The sequence below is a fragment of the Esox lucius genome, chromosome 20, assembly GCF_011004845.1.
Source record: "Esox lucius isolate fEsoLuc1 chromosome 20, fEsoLuc1.pri, whole genome shotgun sequence".
Lineage (NCBI taxonomy): Eukaryota > Metazoa > Chordata > Actinopteri > Esociformes > Esocidae > Esox > Esox lucius.
In genome coordinates, this window is record NC_047588.1 from 25,386,602 (window position 1) to 25,406,685 (window position 20,084).

At 40.7% G+C, this 20,084-nt stretch overlaps 1 protein-coding gene and 2 long non-coding RNA genes across 5 annotated transcripts; 2 read left to right on the plus strand and 1 right to left on the minus strand.

Moving 5' to 3' along the window:
* Nucleotides 1-3,160: 3,160 nt before the first annotated feature.
* ddx61 (DEAD (Asp-Glu-Ala-Asp) box helicase 61) lies at nucleotides 3,161-13,946 on the plus strand. 3 transcript variants are annotated; one of them, XM_010894137.3, is made up of 14 exons: nucleotides 3,161-3,275; nucleotides 4,115-4,592; nucleotides 4,764-5,196; nucleotides 5,305-5,409; nucleotides 5,520-5,649; nucleotides 6,319-6,465; nucleotides 6,752-6,846; nucleotides 8,405-8,527; nucleotides 8,667-8,795; nucleotides 11,024-11,140; nucleotides 11,260-11,323; nucleotides 11,413-11,514; nucleotides 11,771-11,985; nucleotides 12,102-13,946. In XM_010894137.3, the coding sequence occupies exons 3-13, from the start codon at nucleotides 4,957-4,959 to the stop codon at nucleotides 11,980-11,982; spliced, it is 1,464 nt and encodes a 487-aa protein (XP_010892439.1). In that variant the 5' UTR covers nucleotides 3,161-3,275; nucleotides 4,115-4,592; nucleotides 4,764-4,956; the 3' UTR covers nucleotides 11,983-11,985; nucleotides 12,102-13,946. The 3 variants fall into 3 exon arrangements, with proteins under 3 accessions (XP_010892439.1, XP_019896998.1, XP_019897000.1); XM_020041439.2 differs by having other exon boundaries at nucleotides 4,115-5,196; XM_020041441.2 differs by having other exon boundaries at nucleotides 4,119-5,196.
* Nucleotides 13,947-15,610: 1,664 nt separating this feature from the next.
* Nucleotides 15,611-17,481, plus strand: LOC117593458. Its single transcript, XR_004574873.1, has 3 exons — nucleotides 15,611-16,245; nucleotides 16,861-17,122; nucleotides 17,228-17,481. It is a non-coding gene; the product is annotated as an uncharacterized LOC117593458 (long non-coding RNA).
* Nucleotides 17,482-17,557: 76 nt separating this feature from the next.
* Nucleotides 17,558-18,776, minus strand: LOC117593457. Its single transcript, XR_004574872.1, has 2 exons — nucleotides 18,309-18,776; nucleotides 17,558-18,151 (listed from the first exon to the last, which is right to left on the minus strand). It is a non-coding gene; the product is annotated as an uncharacterized LOC117593457 (long non-coding RNA).
* Nucleotides 18,777-20,084: the final 1,308 nt, after the last annotated feature.

A 20,084-nucleotide genomic window follows, 5' to 3' on the forward strand; every position in this document is an offset into this window, starting at 1 on the left:
ACAGGAAACAGAACCATATATGTTTGCATCAGAACTTGTACTTAGTAAAGCCCATTTTAAATAGGATATGCAGGCTGAAAGACTTTGCAATAATTTATATATTCTAAGAATTCCTTTATCACTGTCATGTTTCACCGGTACGGCAGTGACAAGACCCAGGCACAGAGCTAAATAATTTTTTCCCCTCTCTTTTATCTATTGGTTTTGTATCTAAAAATACAAAACCAAAAGCAAATGTCCAAAATACAAAACACACTGAGGCGCAAATACTAAGAACTAAACTAAGGAAACTAAACAGGAAAGAACCTAAACTATAGCAGGCAGAAGCGACGACAGGCAGGGTGAGGCCAAAGCACAGGTGTGCAGGACAACGAAGAACGAGTAGACTGGACAAATAGCAGGATGGCAGGAACCCAGACAAACAAACCCAATACCATTGGTTAGGCTGATTGCCATAATGACTAGTACACACAAACAATGCTTCCACACAGACTGACCACAAGAGCTGACATATATAGGGTGGGGCTCACAAGGAGCAGGTGAAAACAATGAAGACCAATGACAATGGAACCAAACAGAAATGAAACCACTATAACCGAAAACCAACAGACATACAGAAAACACGGATGGGACTAAGGGAACATGGAACATGGGGACTGAAAATAAGATCAAACTCTAAACAGAGCACAGGAACACAAAGTACACAGGTCAACATGAACAGACAGGGCAGACATGGAGACACAAGACCTCACAATCACATACAACATTTTTCGTTTTAACATGTGCTGCAACTCACAACAAATTATGGAAAATGAAATTGTTTTGCTCTCAACAAAAAGGCACAAATCTACCACCATAACCAAGAATAATTTCTGGCAACTTGGTCACGGTAAGTGTCAGCAGTACTGTAAAATCACAAGGAAATGCGGACACGGCAATGATCAGACTCCTCCATCCTCCAACCAGTTCCGATGGTTCCGGGTGGTACGTTGCAATTACTGCAAGGTTTTCTGGTATTTTAGCTAGCAATTCTCAGACCAAATTATAATCGTCACCTGCTCTGGTGAGCGAGTGGCAACAGTCTTTTCCGAAATGAAAAGGCTCTTTATGTTCATTGCCAGGCACTTTGTTTGAATCTGGTCCTGGTTGAGAGTGCAAAGTCCAGTGTTCACTTTGTGACATTTTTCTCCTTAGTGGAGAAACTGTATGTCTTCTGCACCAGCTCCACAAAAAGGCATACAGCATTTTTTAAATGCCAGCAGTCTGTTGAGATGCAGAAGTTGTCTGACACTTGGTGGGCCTGCCGAGAAAGATCCCTGGCAGCCCTCAAAAAGGTTCTAAAACCATAATCACATACATAAAAGTGTGACTTTTATGGTGTTGAAGAGGAGCAGCAACTGAAGACAGAGCTGATGGTGTACCACACCACCTTCCAGTCAAGTAGCATGAAGACTATGCTATCCATTCTAAAAGAATTGCTTAGGGTATATGTATGCCTGTATCAACTGAAACTGTGGAGAGATCCTTTAAAAAAATGAGGGTAGTTAAGAACCAACTCCGAAGCCTCTGCTCAGAGCAGAGACTGTCTGACCTTCTCCTCATAGCCATAGAGAGGGACATCCCAGTGGATCATATTGAGGTCATAAACATCTTCAAGCACATTGCCCACAGAAGATAGCTGCTGTAATTAGGTTTAAAGAAAGATTGAACCCTGTTTTAATTGTATTTGCATTTTACCTTTATTTATTCCTATCACATCCCTACTTGATGAGCACACAGAAGCTGCCCAGTACCCAGGCCACACAATAATTGTTATTTTTATGTTGTTGAGAAGGAGAAACTGAAAACAGAGTTTACTACACTGCTTGCTCTAAGCTTTCTTTAATAAGATCACATTTTTGTATCTGTTTTTCATGTCTTGATTGAAAGTTCTGTAAGCAAACTGAAAAATATAAGTACAATAGTTTATGTTGTATATTCTTTATGATCCATACATGACACCTAGCGTCGAACCGTGGATGTCCAGGATGTCCCCAAGCTGACGAATGGCGAACAACAGTGTGCGTAACTTAATATTCAGGAACCCCCATTTTAACTGACCAATGGCGAACATCAATGGGCGTAACTTAATATTCAGTGAGCGTAACTTAATATTCAGGAACCCCCATATCAATATGGTTTGGGGAAAAAAACGTCGTACATACTGGGGTATACACATTTAAAAAAAAATACTCAAGCCTTCAGAAACATTTAGGGTTCGTCTTGCTTTATCATTCTTTCCATTTTGCAACATGTTCAAATCATTTCCAAATTCGAGACTAGTACTAGTATTCTGCCAGCAGCATTAACGCTGACGTCACTATAGTATGGTAATGAGGAAACCTTAAAAATAAAAGCATTATAGTGTATGTTACAACTGGGATAATAGTTGTTCGGGTACTAATGTCAATTTCAAAATGGCATTCAAGATGTACAAACGAGGCAAATGAAGGAGTGATGTATTAAGGTAGCATGTGGACCCGAGATGCAGAGACAGCAGCAATGAGGTCCAGAGGTAGTCATGGATTATACACACCATAGTGAGTATTTTTTGAATGCCATTTGTTTTATGTACTGTTTTTATCCTATTGTATTTTGTATTTTATTTTTTTCTTTGTAAAGCACATTGAATTTCTCTATGTATACTATGTGTACTGTACTATATAAATAAACTTGCCTGCTTGCTTATGGCAATTTGAATACCCCACTTTGCCTTAAAGTGTATTGCATTTGAGCCAATAGAGTGGGTGGGTTAAATTGTACTGCTAGTTATACCATTTGTATTTCCCCATGAAATTACAGTATTTATGGATCCTACACACCCTAGGCCATATTTCTATTCACATTGTCGTTTTTTGTTATAAGGCAATATAGTTAACAAACTGGTCTGTACATTGTATGTTTAATGTATGTTTCAATATTTGTTTAATATATATATATATATATTAATGTGTGTGTGGGTGTTTATAACTTTTTTGCATTTGCTTAAAATACTTAAAATGCCTTTGACTACAATTCACTATCCTCATTAAGAATTGGAGACCTTGCAATGCAGTTGAATTGTAGGTTTTATTTTGAAAAATGAGTTGTTGTGCTGCCAGTATAATATTCTGCTGCTCGCTGAACGGTAATCGGACTACTGTGGTGGATTTCAAGAAAAACAATGAGCACTGTAGCGTAATGCTTGGGTACATTGCTTTAATACAATTGAGATACGGTGACTGATGAACATTAAGGTACAGCAACATTTGTTATTCGAAAGCGTCAAACCATCAATTTAGCTGGAAGTTAGGTTAACAATGTTACCTCGCACGTTAGTAGTGTTCTAAAGCTCGCCAGCATTTCATGTAACTTTCAGCTAGGTTAACGTTCCAGTAGTTGGCTAGCTTGCTAGTTGGCTAACAAAATAGCTAACGTTAGTTTATACAGTAATCCTAAAAGTTATGTGCTGCTAGGTGTATTGTATAGTACTGTGTGATTAAATATCAAATGTACAGTGACCCGTAACTTGTTGAGTTGAATTTAAAACGGTCGAAAATCAGTTTTGTTCAAAAAAGCTAACTAGCTATTTAGCTATTCACATTGGTTACCTGACGTTTTTTACTGATAAATAGTGTTAATTGTCCGGTTAACATGCAAGCTACTAATTTGGATTGGCCAAAGTGTCACAACAGTACGGTAGTTATTTGACTTGTGAGGAGTGCACAGTAACGTTAATGCGTTATCAACGTTACTTGCTAGCTACAAGCTAGCTAGTTAAAAAAATTTAAGAGATTATCCTAACAGCTTGCCATGCTAGCCTGGTTTACACGTCAAGTCCAAAACACGTTAGGTAGCTGGGAAGTTTCTCCAGTCTGTGGCCGTTTTTGACAACACTGAGTAACCGTGTTGGACTGGCCATGGATTTGTTACATTAAAACGTATTTCATTACTGTAGAACTTCCTTGCGAAACACAGACGTATTTTTTAAGACGTGGGGATTTGGTATTTTCTTTTTTTTTGTATTAGTCATTGTTGGCATATACTCTAGTTATTTGTTCTTGTGGGGTTTCTGTTCACATTCTGTTTCTTTTAGACAGGCAAGTCGGATTTGAGTTCAATGGGAATGTGACTGACAGATCCAGCTCTACCACTGAGAAGGAAGAAAAGGACTATAAAAGGAGAACAGCAAAACACATTTGGACTGTCCAAATTATCAGCATAAAGAGTTTGAACAACTTTTTTCTCAGTGTTACTATGCCATTATTTTTGGAGTCAATTCTGAGCTTCCAAACACATACTGTTGAAAATACTCCACATTTCTGAGACACATACACATGAATAGCTCACATGAATCAGAGGACTATATACTTGCAGACTTGTTTGGATGTAAAATGCTAAAAAACATACAACCACTTCAGTTCAGGAAAGCCGCTTAAAAGATTTCTGAACATGCAAAAACAATATAAGAAAGTTACAGGTTGAACATTGATTAAAGGATAAATAAAAAGGTTTCACCAAGGGAAAAGATCATTTACCTTCAGAAGTTGAAACTGACAAATTCTGAATCACAGGTTTGTACCTTTTGGAGTGGATATATGATTCATTTATTAATATAAATGCTAATTCCTCCTTTTTTGGGGAGAGTTGTCTTGTAAATATATAATTTTTGTACGCCAGGCTCTTCTTTTCAAGTGGTCTGTACGTAAAAAGGTTGTAATTAAGTCCTAAATACAATTTTTCAGGGTATTCAGGTTTTGGAACATTTCCACTCAAGGGCATTAGTTTCAATGTAAAAAACAAAACAAGCAACAAAAAAAAAAAACTGAATTCAACCAAACAACATTTTGAAAGATTTATACTGAGTGAAGACATTTTTGATTTATACTGAGTGAAGAAATTGGAACATATTTGAGAAAGAGAGAAACTCATTTAGCCATGGCTACTGCAAAAACAGAGAATCCAATGTCAATTATGGGACTAAACAAGACCAATGGGCAGCTCAGAGGACCACCCAAGCCTGTTGGACTTATGTCAGGACCTCTGGCAACTGCCCCACAACCACAGGCCTCTCAGAAGGGAGGTAGCATTCCCCAGGGTAGTGGCGGCATCAAGTTTGGTGATGATTGGAAGAAGAGCTTGCAGCTTCCAGCTAAAGACTGCAGAGTTAGAACTTCAGTAAGTCATCGTCACATTCACATTAACCTCAGTAAATCAAAGATATTAAAATGCATGTATGTCCACCAATCAAAAATGGGATTAACTTTGACTATCTTCGATCCCAAGGATGTGACATCGACCAAGGGGAATGAGTTTGAGGACTACTGCTTGAAGCGGGAGCTACTGATGGGGATTTTTGAGATGGGCTGGGAGAAACCCTCTCCAATTCAGGTAACTTCCACCTGCTCCTCATTACTATTTTTGGAACTTCTGTGTCATTGTTTTGTTGTCACATATGTGTGTGGAGCTGTTTTACCACTTTTGTTTCTGTTTTTCTTCAGGAGGAAAGCATCCCCATTGCTCTGTCTGGCAGAGATATTCTGGCTCGGGCTAAGAATGGCACTGGGAAAAGTGGAGCTTACCTCATTCCTCTCCTGGAGAGGATTGACCTGAAGAAGGACCACATACAGGGTTAGAACTGCACCATATACAAAACAAAAAAATACTCCACCGTTCCACCATCACAATGGCTTATTCAAATCATTCTGGGAACTGTTTTTCCATGAGATCTACGTTTTAGCTAAATATTGAATATTATTTGGCCAATTCTATGGGGAAGTAATCACTTTAGTATTTTCTACTTTAATAATTAGCCTGTTTTTTGCACAAACACCACACATTCAGTCTGTGGATAGTATTGCCCTACCTCCCATTTTTGCCTAATGACATTTTTCCCACGCTGGGGTGTGCCACAGACGGGCCCTGAAAGTTAGAGGCGATAAACTCAACAAAAAAATGATATTGACCCCAAAAGAAGCTGGTGATGATAGACGATGATGCCATTTGCAAACCGTGTGCATCCACAGCCAACCCAAAAACAGCTAACCTGGACTCCTGAGCAGTGAAAGAGAGATCTTCCACCCTATTTCCTACATCAATACTTAAATATTTGAAATTTTATTTTTCACTGATAATTCAGGTTCAAATGTTTCTACCACCATTAGGCAACAGCATATCACTCATGGGAAATTACATTAAGCCGGTGACTGAGCGCATCACTTGTTATTTGGGTTTGCCCAGTTTCAAGTTATTTTGTCCTGATGGTTGTGTGTATATTTTCCCTTTGTCTCATCCCTGCAGCCCTGGTGATGGTTCCTACACGGGAGTTGGCCCTTCAGGTCAGCCAGATTAGCATCCAGTTGAGCAAACATCTGGGTGGGGTCAAGGTCATGGCCACCACAGGAGGCACCAACCTGAGGGATGACATCATGCGTCTGGACGAAACTGGTAACTAATACGGACACTCAGCTACAGGGGCAGGCGGTACAACGGGTATAGGCATCCCATTGGCCTGACCAGTGTGTTAATGATTGGAGCCTAGGCCTCTTGATGTCATGGATTTTAGTTGCTTGGTTGACTGACATTAAAGTTTGTTTCTGATCTTTACAGCCCAGGGTGACTATCAAGTAAGAGACTTGCTTGTGTTTTGCAACAGCACACAATGCAACTTTTCATTAATTTACACCTTTTCTGTTTCTTTTTTTTCTTCCTCTTTTCTCCATCCTCATCCTAGTGCATGTGGTGATAGCCACACCAGGCAGGATCTTGGACCTGATAAAAAAGGGTGTGGCCAAAGTTGATAAAGTCCAGATGATGGTGATGGATGAGGTGAGCGCTGCCTGTTGGTAATTTTAAAGGAATATTGTGAGAGAGAATAACTATAACTCTATGTGTCCAGAAGCAGATGATCTCATACTTTTTAGTACCGCTGGTGATGAATTGGATTATCTGTAGCTAAGTGAAATTGCTTGAGGTCTTTCCCGGTACAGTTGCCAACTCTCCAAATGCAGAGATGTAAACTGGATGTTGGTAATTTAGTCTTATAAATAAAAATATTGTTCATTATTGAATGTTACCGGTAATCATTAAGAATTTGGTTTCTTGCATTGTTACTTGCAAATCCTCTCAAGTTCTCTGATATAGGATGAGAAGCGTCGGTAAACTGTGATCTTCCAGTTGTTTCACAGATGTTCAATGAAGTTGGGGTCTGGGCTTTGCTTGGGCCACTCTAGGAAATTCAGACTTGACCCAAAGCTACTCCTTCGTTATCGTGGCTGTTTGTTTCGGTTTGATGATATGCTGAAAGTTGAATCTTTGCTCCACTCTGAGGTCCTGTGCTCTCTGGGTCAAGTTTTCTTCATGGACTTTTCCGTATTGAGCTCTGTTAATCTTTCTGTCATTCCTGACTAGTCTCTCTGTTCATTCAAATCTTTTGTCCGGACTCATGACCAGAAATTATGTGCAGCTTCTGTCAGGCAATTTCTGTAAACACTACCCACATTAAGTTATTGTTTCCGACAGTAGCCAATAGGCTATTGTGTTTATTTCTGTATAATTTAGGCCTTTTAGTAGTGCCTTATGAACAAACAGTTTGTTTACAAGCCACTTGTCTGAATGCTACCTAATCGTGCGTTAGTAACAATAACACCCATATGCTAGAACAGTCTGCAAGGTTCCTTTGACCCGCTTCTCCAACTGGCCCCAAGATGCTGGGTTATCGCAAATTCACCTGTTAACCTTGCATGTTTAAATTATTTAATATTTTTGCTAGCCTAAGCTAAGCAAAACATTTTTCACATGTCTCCATTAAAACATTTCATGATAAAATGAATTGATCATGTTTGATAGCACTAGTTTTTACATTAGAGCTTGGCATTCACGACATTCATGCCATGAAACACTAGTCCACCATTTATCCCCTAAAGCTTTGAACACAACTACAGCAGCTATTCAATAGCCTGACATCGAAATTAATTAATTACATCTTAAGGCCTTGGCAAAAACACACGTTTTTTGTCAACAGAGGCGTGTGCACAATCTCTTTGGATTCTTCTTATTGTCCGGGCAATAAGCTTGATTCTCAAACGGAATTATAACAGATTATTTGTTTGTAGGTTCCATTGATTACATGGCAGCCCTCAATTGCTGCTCTTGCTAAAATCTAGAAATTCTAACTGTTTACTTTCAGTGAACAGATGCCTTCCTGACACAGCAGCCTGCCACACATCTCCAGTTTAAGGGGCTGGGTTTGAATCCAAGCCCCCTGCTTTACTGCTTGTATAGGGTTTTTCTGTTTAAATATTGTCTGTGAAAAGTGATGCCTGACAGTGTATATAAATGACTCTCTGACTCGTCTGGTTTTCAACCCATGTGTCTCTCTGTCCAGGCTGACAAGCTGCTTTCTCAGGACTTTGTGGTCCTCATCGAAGACATCATCAGTTTCCTGGCCAAGGGTCGTCAGATTCTGCTTTACTCTGCCACCTTCCCCATCAGTGTGCAGAAATTCATGGTGAGAAAACTGACCTTGTGGATACAGAGTGGGAGATCACTTATGTATTCCCAGTCAAATGAGGGTGGTCCACTGCAAGAGTTCCAAATGTTGACTGAACTTTTAGAAAGCCCTTCTGTTTTTTCCCTGTACCTTTAAGGCGAAGCACCTTTCGAAGCCCTATGAGATCAACCTGATGGACGAACTGACTCTGAAAGGCATCACCCAGTATTACGCCTACGTCACTGAGAGGCAGAAAGTCCACTGTCTCAACACACTCTTCTCCAGAGTAAGCATTCCATATGTAGTTCATGGAGCCACGTTGCCTTATAAGTAGTTTTGAAGTAGCCATTTTATGTGTTTAGTTCCCAAAGGTACTCACTACATTTTTGCTCAGTGAGCAAAGCAGTTTAGCTTTTGGTCTGTGGCATATGTTTAACTGGTTAGTTATATACGCAGCCAAAGCATCCAGTCATTCATGGATTTAGGTTTTGACTTGGGTGTCAGGTTACAATGTGCTGGGGATTTATTAAAATAAATTCCCTTGGTTTTCCAGAAATTCTGGTTATGGTTCTAGATTTTCTTGTTTTCCTCTGGCTGTTTTTTTAGCAAGGTGATACATTTTTCGTTGTGTCCCTGAGCAAGGCAGTTAACCGAAATTATTCTTAGGTTTTTGATGTTTTTTCTTAAAAAAATAAGATTATTTTCTTATTTATATATCTATGATTTTGATTAAGCTGGCTGTTTTTTTTTTTGGTGGTAAATAATCAGATGGGGTCACACCAATGCACACAATGCCCACAATATTCAAATCATAACTCCAATGCATGGAATTCTGAGTTGACAAAATGTGAAAAGGTTTGAGGGGGTGATCACATGCAATTTCCTGTTGTTTAGAGGTAATCCTAAATCCAAAGTGTTTGTGATGATGAAATGGTCAACATATACATTTGTTATTAGGCTAGTGGGGCCGTGTCATCACGCCAATATCTTTAACCAAGGATATGCATTGTTTTAGGGGTCGGCGGGCGGCATTAGGGGTCGGCGGGCGGCATTAGGGGTCGGCGGGCGGCATTAGGGGTCGGCGGGCGGCATTAGGGGTCGGCGGGCGGCATTAGAGGCTGACTAGTTGCAATAGGCCTTGGGTTTTTCCCAGCCACTGAAATTCTGTTGTTGTTTGCTCTTTGGCGTTACAGGCTGGGTGTTTTGTAAAAGCACTTTGTGACAACTGCTGATGTAAAAAGGGCTTTATAAACACATTTGATTGATTAGAGGGTTGATGGGTTGTATTAGAGGTTGACGAGTTTGATAGTTGTATCAGCCAGGCCGGTTAGAGGTTTTGAGAATAATCGGTCTTCTGTGTTATGAACGTCGACTGTAATTTTTTTTTTTTTGAGGAAAATACTTCCTGTATTGTGAAAATGTCAATAGCAATCCATGAGAATGAGGGAGAGTCTGACCACCTGTATGAACTGTATGATGTGTGGCTGTGTCAACATTTTAAGTTGTCAAATATTCTTTGATGTTTTCAAGCCAGGTAAGTTTGCTGCAAGGATTTTGCACTGTATCATGGAAAATAATCATTGGAAATAGTGTTGTTATGATATGGAAAAATGCATGCCCATTTTGAATTTGATGCCAGCAGCATGTTTCAAAAAAGTTGGAACCGGGGCATGTTTACCAGTGTTGCATCACCTCTCCTTTTAACAACACTAAGTGTTTGGGAACTGAGGAGACCAACTGGTGTAGTTTGAAAGTGTAATATATTCCCATCCTTGCTTGATATAGATTTCAGCTGCTCAACAGTCCGGGGTCTCCTTTGTCTTTTTTTCTCGTCACTACCCCTAGCTGGGAGGGGCCCCCGAGACAATAACTCGATGCCGACACATTTTTGTGTCGCTGATGAATTTACACGCTGATGCTATGTTCTGCTTCGTAATCTCACTGTTTCATACTAACGTTGTTGGTGCCAACGTGAGTAACAATATCTCTATACTCTCTATACTTGCCGGTTTTAGACTTCGCTAGCACCAACCCCAGATTTGTGGCTACGTCAGAGGCTCTGCCCCTAGTAAACAGTGTATGATCACGACTCATTCTTTTAGTCTAATACTGCGGGTTATGGAACTGCTGGTGACTAGAGTCTTCTGTTTTTCCTGCCTATCATTCCCCTCCAAAGACTGCATTTCTTTCCAGTGACCAAGAGAAAGTTCTTGCTCGGCTGCAGGGGCTGTACTGGGGGGTCTAACACTATCGTTCCTTCCTGTTGGCACAAACAGTTTCTACACTAACATAATCCTTGTCTGACATTGTCATAAACTCAAAAACAGATAGCTGGCGAAACAAGACCCTTTTTCTGTGAATCGTCAAATGGGATTTTGGGGTGCAAAACGGAATACTGCAGGAACAGAGAGCTGTTTTTCCTTTACTCTGGCTGTCTATTCAGTTCATGCTTCAAATTGTTCATTTATAATCACTGTTAGTTAATAGGTGTTTTTGTTTTTAATTCTGCAACAGCTCCAGATTAATCAGTCCATCATCTTCTGTAACTCCACCCAGAGGGTGGAGCTACTGGCCAAGAAGATCACCCAGCTAGGCTACTCCTGCTTCTACATCCATGCCAAGATGATGCAGGTCAGCCCAGACCACCTAACCCGCCTCTGTACATTTTACAGTTAGACAGCATAGAAGGTCTTGTCATTAAATAGTGTATAGTTCATCTCAATGTAGTCTTGTTTTTTTTCTTCAAACAGGAGTACAGGAACCGTGTTTTCCATGATTTCAGAAATGGACTCTGCAGGAACTTGGTCTGCACAGGTAATGTGTTTGGAAATAGAATGATTGCTTAGCTAATTGTTAATTAGGCCACAAACTGTTTAATTTTGATTTATAACCTCCTTTATTAGATCTGTTCACCAGAGGAATTGATATCCAAGCTGTGAACGTGGTCATCAATTTTGATTTCCCCAAGAACGCTGAGACATACCTACATCGCATTGGCAGATCAGGTGAAACTATTCTCTGCATTTATATCACATTGTCAAATGAAGCATCACATCTGATTTTCTACAGATGTTCTGTAAATACTACTAAAGGCTAATATCCAATTGATCAGTCTGGCTCTACTTTCAACACTGGATTCTAGATATCTTTGTAAGTAATGAGAAAAATTTTCAGAAAGAGACCTGGGACTCTGTTGTGACACGGACTCCCACTTGAAAACGTGGGACTTCTACTCAAGGTATAACTCCTCTCCTTCTCCAGGGCGGTTTGGTCACCTGGGTCTGGCCATAAACCTGATAACCTCTGAGGACCGCTTCAACCTGAAGTCAATCGAGGACCAGCTTGTGACCGACATCAAGCCCATCCCCGGCAGCATTGACAAGAGCCTGTACGTGGCAGAGTTCCACTCTGCTGATCCAGACGCTGAAGACAAGGAGATGAGCGGCAAGCACTGTGAGCTTAGTGCAGCATAAATGGTGAGGATGGATCACAACATGGACACAGTGTCATCCCTAGTATTGCAGCCCTGTCTTCTGGACGTCTCTCACCTTTTCTGGTCTGACATTTTCTTACATATCTTTCCTCCCCCCAGGAGAACAGATGGTGTCTGGCATTAGTCACCCTACCCCCTGCTGCACACAGACAGCTTCGAGCTTCTCGCTGAATATTTCTTTTTCTACAGGATGTGTTTATCAGTTTTCATTTTTTGGTCATTGTTACAACAGTGGTCTGTTGGCTTTGGCACAGTTTACAACATGTTTTCAAACGTCATGACATGCACACCACCTGCCACCTGTCATTCATTTTCAAAGTCGGAGGTCTTGTAGCTGTATGCCACTGGTGGCTTCTTATATTCTCTTATTTGACCATTCCCCTCACATTGTCAGGTTCATTTTCTCCTGACTTACCTCTGAGCAGATGACTCAAGTAATCCAAACCAGAACATGTTAGGAGGATATGGAGTCATAAATAAAATAAACGACCATCTCTACAGCTGTCTTGGGTAAAGCTGTCATGGTGCTGTATAGCCTATAATAAAGTACAAATATCAATACATTTTAGTACTTGATTTGAATTACCTGCAAATTTGACTGACAGTCATACATAAAAGGCACTTGAATTATATATTTTGGTTGCAGACTCACAGATGAGTGTTGATTCGCTTCAGGTTACTTCTACAGCTTCTGATAGGGCTGCGGTATTTGCAGCTCATTAAAACAATCCCTAAAATAAGGAGAGGATGGCTGTAGAACCTGATATGAAGAGCCTGAATCAACAGGCAAGCATTTCATTAAGGTACACCGACTTACTTAACATTTAATACTCATTCTTAACACATTAGATATGCTGAAGCTAGCCATCTTGTTCATCCTTTGGCTCTGCTGTTTCTCACCACCTTCCACTCGAACACTCAAGTGCCTTAATCTAACTTCAGATATTTGTTTACGATGACCAAAGCAAGATTGAAAGCTTTGTTAACTTAGCAGCTTTCCTGAAAAGGTTACTTTGCAGTCAGTGTACGTTCCATCTCTTCTTCCCTGAAGTCCTTTAAATGCAGGTGGATTAGGTGAGACTGCATTTTCTGGATTTCAGGATGAGAATGTGACTATATCTACCGTAGTTTTCTAGAGTCAGAACAGAACGGGAAATGTTTTACACAAAGGGACCCTAATCTTTAACACTGGAAGTGATTTGTAACAGTCTTGGGAATAGGGGTACAACATATTTTACTCTTATAGCTGTTCCCTAGTCTGAAAAACAATGGGTTTGTGAAGATAGTAGGAAGATAGTAGAATTAGTCTCCTTGGCGAGAGTAGAGAGTTCTACTTGTGAAAGATAAAATATTGATTAAATATAGCGACCATCCTAACAGATGCTACAAGCTTGAACACTTCAGAAATGTAGCAGATGGCTGGCTTCAGTATTTAGTCTAGCACCAGCATAAGCAGAATGGGGAAACTTGTGTTTAAACCCCTTTTTAAAGCTCCTCCAGTACTGATCACGGTTTGTTTCCCCCTGCAGCTCTGGAGTTTAGTGACTCAATTATTTCATTGTCAATTATTCTATGGGTATTGAACAGTGAAATGGGTTGTGTGATTTCAGAGTGTTTTCTAATATATGAATTAGTAAATCTCACACACCAGCAGTGCACAACAGCAAGTGATCGCTTTGGAACAACACTAAAATTGGAAAGTGAAGGAGTATTTACCCGGGCCACGCTTGTGCCTAGATAAGACCATGATAAACATGTTGATTTGGCATTTTATTTCCCTAATTTGGTTTGAGTAATGCACTTGTTGTATTGGTCGTGTTCGTAGTGGGAAGTTACAGAACTTGTGAAGTGGTAGGAAAATGGCTAAGCCAATGTTTCTTTTATGCCAGTTGTGTCAATGCCAGTGCCTATCAAGGAATAAAATAAAGTCCTGCTGATTCTCCATTCCTGTGTTTTGGTTCATTTGTTTTACATATACACTGAACAAAATTATAAACGCAACACTTTTTTTTGCCCCCATTTATCATGAGCTGAACTCAAAGATCTTAGACTTTGTGTAAACAAAAGGCCTATTTCTCTCAAATATTGTTCACAAATCTGTGTTAGTGAGCACTTCTCCTTTGCCAAGATAATCCATCACCTCACAGGTGTGGCATATCAAGATGCTGATTAGATGGCATGATTATTGCACAGGTGTGCCTTACGCTGGCCACTCTAAAATGTGCAGTTCCATCACACAGCACAATGCCACAGATGTCAAAAGTTTTGAGGGAGCGTGCAATTGGAATGCTGACTGCAGGAATGTCCACCAGAGCTGTTGCCCATGAATTGAATGTTCATTTCTCTGCCATAAGCCATCTCCAAAGGCATTTCAGAGAATTTTGCAGTACATCCAACTGGCCTCACAACCAGAGACCACGTGTAACCACACCAGCCCAGGACCTCCACATCCAGCATCTTCACCTCCAAGGTCATCTGAGAACAGCCACCCGGACAGCTGCTGCAACAATCAGTTTGCGGTTTCGTAACCGACTTGTGTGGGGAAATGCTCACATTCGATGGGATCTGGCACTTTGGAGAGGTGTTCTCTTCATGGATGAATCCCGGTTTTCACTGTACAGTGCAGATGGCAGACCGAGTGTATGGCGTTGTGTGGGTGAGCGGTTTGCTGATGTCAACATTGTGGATCGAGTGGCCCGTGGTGGTGGGGTCATGGTATGGGCAGGCGTGTGTTATGAACAACGAACACAGGTGCATTTTATTGATGGCATTTTGAATGCACAGAGATACTGTGACGAGATCCTGAGGCCCATTGTTGTGCCATTCATCCAAGACCATCACCTCATGTTGCAGCATGATAATGCACGGCCCCATGTTGCAAGGATCTGTACACAATTCCTGAAAGCAGAAAACATCCCAGTTCTTGCATGGCCAGCATACTGACCGGACATGTCACCCATTGAGCATGTTTGGGATGCTCTGGATCGGTGTATACGACAGCGTGTTCCAGGTCCTGCCAATATCCAGCAACTTCACACAGCCATTGAAGAGGAGGGGACCAACATTCCACAGGCCACAACAACCAGATCAACTCTATGCAAAGGAGATGTGTCACTGCGAGAGGCAAATGGTGGTCACACCAGATACTGACTGGTTTTCGAGTAGAGTAATAGTAAAGACATCAAAACTATGAAATAACACAAGGTGTCATATAGTAACCAAAAGTGTAAAGCAGATCAAAATTCAGGTGCATCTAAAACAAAAATGAATATTGTGGAAAAGTTTTTCTCCATAATTCAAATCAAAACGTGACGTCTTCATATATTCTAGATTCATTACACATAAAGCAAAATATTTTAAGCCTTTTTTGTTTAAATTTTGATGATTACAGCTTACAGCTACGGTGGCCCTGAAGTGCAAAACACAACAACAAATACGAAAACACTTCAACAAATCATGAAACACAACGCCAAATAGGAAAACACAACGCCAAATAGGAAAACACAACGGCAAATAGGAAAACACAACGCCAAATAGGAAAACACAACGCCAAATAAGAAAACACAACGCCAAATAGGAAAACACAACGCCAAATTGGAAAACACAACGCCAAATAGGAAAACACAACGACATTAACTTCTAACGGAAAAGGTAGGGCCTATCTAGCAGAGGACGGAACGGAACCTCCTGATTGGACAGAAGGACCGCCTGTCTTTTAACAGGAAGGAGGGGTGAAAAACACGGAAAAGCGCCTATTTTCAAAACATGAGTACTCCCGAAGGTACTTTCGCTATTATAATGAATTATTTTGATGCAGGGCATACATACGACGTGGTAGTTGATATGTTGTCAACCAATCACAACATCAGGATGATTATACGCATGGGTTGTACAGAAGGAACAACTATTCACAACTGGATGAGGTGAGACGTGCCATCCTTACAGAGCTGCATGGACCAGGGCAACTATTCCGCTATCGGACTATGTGGCAAGTACAGCAAAAACACAAGCTACGTATTAAACGACACACAGTGATGAGACTGCTGAAGCAACTAAATCCACAAGGAACGGATGCGAGAACACTACAGACCATGGGACTGAAAATGGCACCATGGCTGCAATACAGTGTACCCTCAGACACGAGCATACAGACTGCGGCCGCTTATAAGTGTAATTGTGTTACAGCAAAAAGTGTTCATCTGCCAAAAACTGATTTCAGTCAAATAAAAAAGTATTGCAGCAGGTAAAACAGTCTGGGTGGGCTCTAATCTTTCCCAAATGAATATAAAATAGTAGATGGTAATCACGTTAATGTCATGCCTGATCACGCTATAAACTGCTAATTCGATTGAATTAGGTAACAATAAAGTTTCAAATAGACCTTTCAAAAAGGTCCAATATGTATTTGCTGTTACCACGGACATATAGTTATGTATATTTGCATATTATCATCCTGATAAAAGCAGCTGGCCACATAAAACTGGACGATGTAGCTTTAATAGGTTGTGCCCGTGGACTGAAATCACTTTATAGCACAACAGACTGCATAAAAATATCTTCCTGTTATGTGTTAATCATTTTGTCTGACAGCGCTCACTCTCCTTGTGTTTCTGAGATCTCAGGTAGCCTAATTGACAGGTGCTGCCCTCTGCTGCAGTCATATCCACTCATGCATTATTGAGGGGTCATGCAGTGCCTTTCCACCTATGCATTCACACTATCAGATTTATTTTGCTGATATTGGCAGCAGCAACATTAATGTGTTTTGTTGTAGCCTACTTTACTTTATATAGTTATTCAATAGTTATCTTGTGCTCTTGTGTAAAATAAGTAGCCTAACTTTCAATTGTATTCCTAGGGCTCAATTTTGGATGGACCTGTTTGGAGACCTGAGAGACTCTGGACACTTTAATGGCAGCCATGAACTTAAGGACTTATTGAGATTCTGCTTCAATAATGTTCTGCAAAAAGACCTGGATGAGAGCACAGACCTCTGGAATAAGCACAGGATTAGACTCTCCAGACATGCATCATGTCCTGGGGGAACTACAGACGAACTCTATCTCTTACCTCATATATCAACTGACAAGACTTGACTATATCCATTCTCACAAAAATATGTAATGTGTATTAAAGCATAAATTGCACCACACATATTATTGGAAATACATTTGGATTTTAAGTCATGTTTTCCCTTTATGGTAAATTATTGTGTCACTATGCAGGTTTGGTTCAAAGGACTGGATACGTTTCCAGAGTCAAGGCAAACTCTTCATTCATGCAGTGATCCAGACATCCAGGATTATCTTCAACAGACTGTTGAGCGAAATGGATTACAGCAGCCACATAATTGGGAGTCAGCCTCAGAACTTTATGTCACCTTGAAAGAAATAGCTGGCCTATAAATATGGTCTACTGCAGCCCACTCTTAAAGGCCAGATGTTAAAGGAAAACATTCTCAAATGTGGCTTAGCTGTTTGAGTATCATGTTTGGCAAGTGGAGTTCAGTATATGCAGTGTCATATCAGAGTGGAGACATACATTAAACTCAAATGTAACTCCCAAACTATATTTGTTTATTTTCGGATTCACCATCGAGTTAACTGTGTGTCAATTGTAGGTCTGAACAACCAAAGAAACGTGGTTCTTTTCAAGAGGTATTGTTAACAAGCTTGTTTGCAAGCACAACATGTTATACACTGTTTCAAATGTGAAACTACATACATTTTAGCTGAGTACAATTTTACTGTTACTTGTAATGTGACCTGTACTTAAAAAAAATTCTGTGATTTTTCATTGAACAAAGTAATGAACAGAAATAATACACATTAAAATACTTTGAACTGAGCATGCACTCTTATGCTTTATAAACTACAGATTTAAGACTGGGCAAAATCCAGACTTGGCACAGCATTAAATGCACCCAAAGCCTGGAGAATTCTGTAAGCAAAACTCCATGTTTGTCTAAAAGACACTGTAGGTCTCAAGGAAAAGGAGCTTTAGGGCATTTGCACAGGTGTTTGACATAGGGAATGGCGAATTTGGTAAGAACTCGATGCATGGTAGTGGTGTTATTCCAGCAGGTGGAAGTGATGCGAGCCCTGTAGCAAACAGCAGGACATCCTCTAGGGACACAGCAGTCGCTTTTTCTGAAAAGGAAAAGTCAACATTGTTTTAGTATCTTTATCATCTAACAACTAAATTATACATCCTGAGAGGGTCAAGCCAAAGGGTTTCAGCTTATCGTATCCATCTACATGCCAAATGTAGTTTGGACCCATGGAGTGATATGTACGCCTCACAAACCTCCGGCTTGTTCTCGCATCCGTTCCTTGTGGATTTAGTTGCTTCAGCAGTCTCATCACTGTGTGTCGTTTAATACGTAGCTTGTGTTTTTGCTGTACTTGCCACATAGTCCGATAGCGGAATAGTTGCCCTGCTCCATGCAGCTCTGTAAGGATGGCACGTCTCACCTCATCCAGTTGTGAATAGTTGTTCCTTCTGTACAACCCGTGCGTATAATCATCCTGATGTTGTGATTGGTTGACAACATATCAACTACCACGTCGTATGTATGCCCTGCATCAAAATAATTCATTATAATAGCGAAAGTACCTTCGGGAGTACTCGTGTTTTGAAAATAGGCGCTTTTCCGTGTTTTTCACCCCTCCTTCCTGTTAAAAGACAGGCGGTCCTTCTGTCCAATCAGGAGGTTCCGTTCCGTCCTCTGCTAGATAGGCCCTACCTTTTCCGTTAGAAGTTAATGTCGTTGTGTTTTCCTATTTGGCGTTGTGTTTTCCAATTTGGCGTTGTGTTTTCCTATTTGGCGTTGTGTTTTCTTATTTGGCGTTGTGTTTTCTTATTTGGCGTTGTGTTTTCCTATTTGGCGTTGTGTTTTCCTATTTGGCGTTGTGTTTTCCTATTTGGCGTTGTGTTTTCCTATTTGGCATTGTGTTTTCCTATTTGGCGTTGTGTTTTCATATTTGTTGTTGTGTTTTGCACTTCAGGGCCACCGTATACAGCTCATGGAAATCAAAAATGTTCTCAAAATATTAGAAAAAAAAAATTATAATACCGAAATGTCGACCTAAGAAGAGCTCTAATCAGCTAATTTACTCAAAACACATGCAAATGTTTCCTAAGTATGTTAATTTATGCACTCAATACTTGGTCCAGTCTCCTTTTGCACTAATTACTGCATCAATACAGTGTGGCATGGAGGCAATCAGCCTATGGCACTGCTGAGGTGTTATGGAAGCACAGGTTGCTTTAATAGTGACCTACAGCTCATCTGTGTTGTTGGGTCTGGTGTATGTCGTTTTCCTCTTGACAATAATCCGTAGATGCTCTATAGGGTTCAGGTCAGGTGAGTTGGCTGGCCAGTCAAGCACAGTAATACCATGGGCAGCAAAACATTTACTAGTTATTTTGGCACTGTGGGCAGGTGCCAAGTCCTGCTGGAAAAGGCAATCAGCATCTCCATAAAGCTTGTCAGCAGATGGAAGCAAGAAGTGCTCTAAAATCTCCTGTTGGACGGCTGCAATGACTCTGGACTTGATAAAACAGAGTGGACCTATACCAGCAGATGACATGGCACCCCAAATCGTCACTGACTGTGGAAACTTCACACTGGACTTCAAACAACTCTGGATTCAAATGAAATGCAAAATGTACTTTCATTTGAAGAGATGACTTTGGAACACTGAGCAACAATCCTGTTATTTTTCTCCTTCGCCCAGGTAAGACACTTCTGACATTGTCTCTGGTTCAGGAGTGGCTTGATACTAGGAATGTGACACTTGTAGGCCATTTCCAGGACACGTCTGCGCGTGGTGGCTCTTGATGCACTGACTCCAGCCTCAGTCCACTCCTTGTGAAGCTTCCCCAAGTTCTTGACTCTGCTTTGCTTGACAATCCTCTCAAGGGTGCTACCACACTTTTCCCTTCCAGTCAACTTTCCATGAATATGCTTTGATACAGTACTCTGCAAACAGCCAGCCCTTTCAGCAATGACCTTCTGTGGCTTACCCATCTCGTGGAGGGTGTCAATGAGTGTCTTCTGGACAACTGTCAAGTCAGCAG

Coding starts and splice junctions, on each gene's coding strand:
- ddx61 (XM_020041439.2), top strand. CDS start 4,957: ATGGCTACTGCAAAAACAGAGAATCCAATGTCAATTATGGGACTAAAC. Junction 6,847..8,404: donor AGATGATGGTGATGGATGAG/GTGAGCGCTGCC, acceptor CTCTCTGTCCAG/GCTGACAAGCTGCTTTCTCA. Junction 11,515..11,770: donor ACATCGCATTGGCAGATCAG/GTGAAACTATTC, acceptor CTCCTTCTCCAG/GGCGGTTTGGTCACCTGGGT.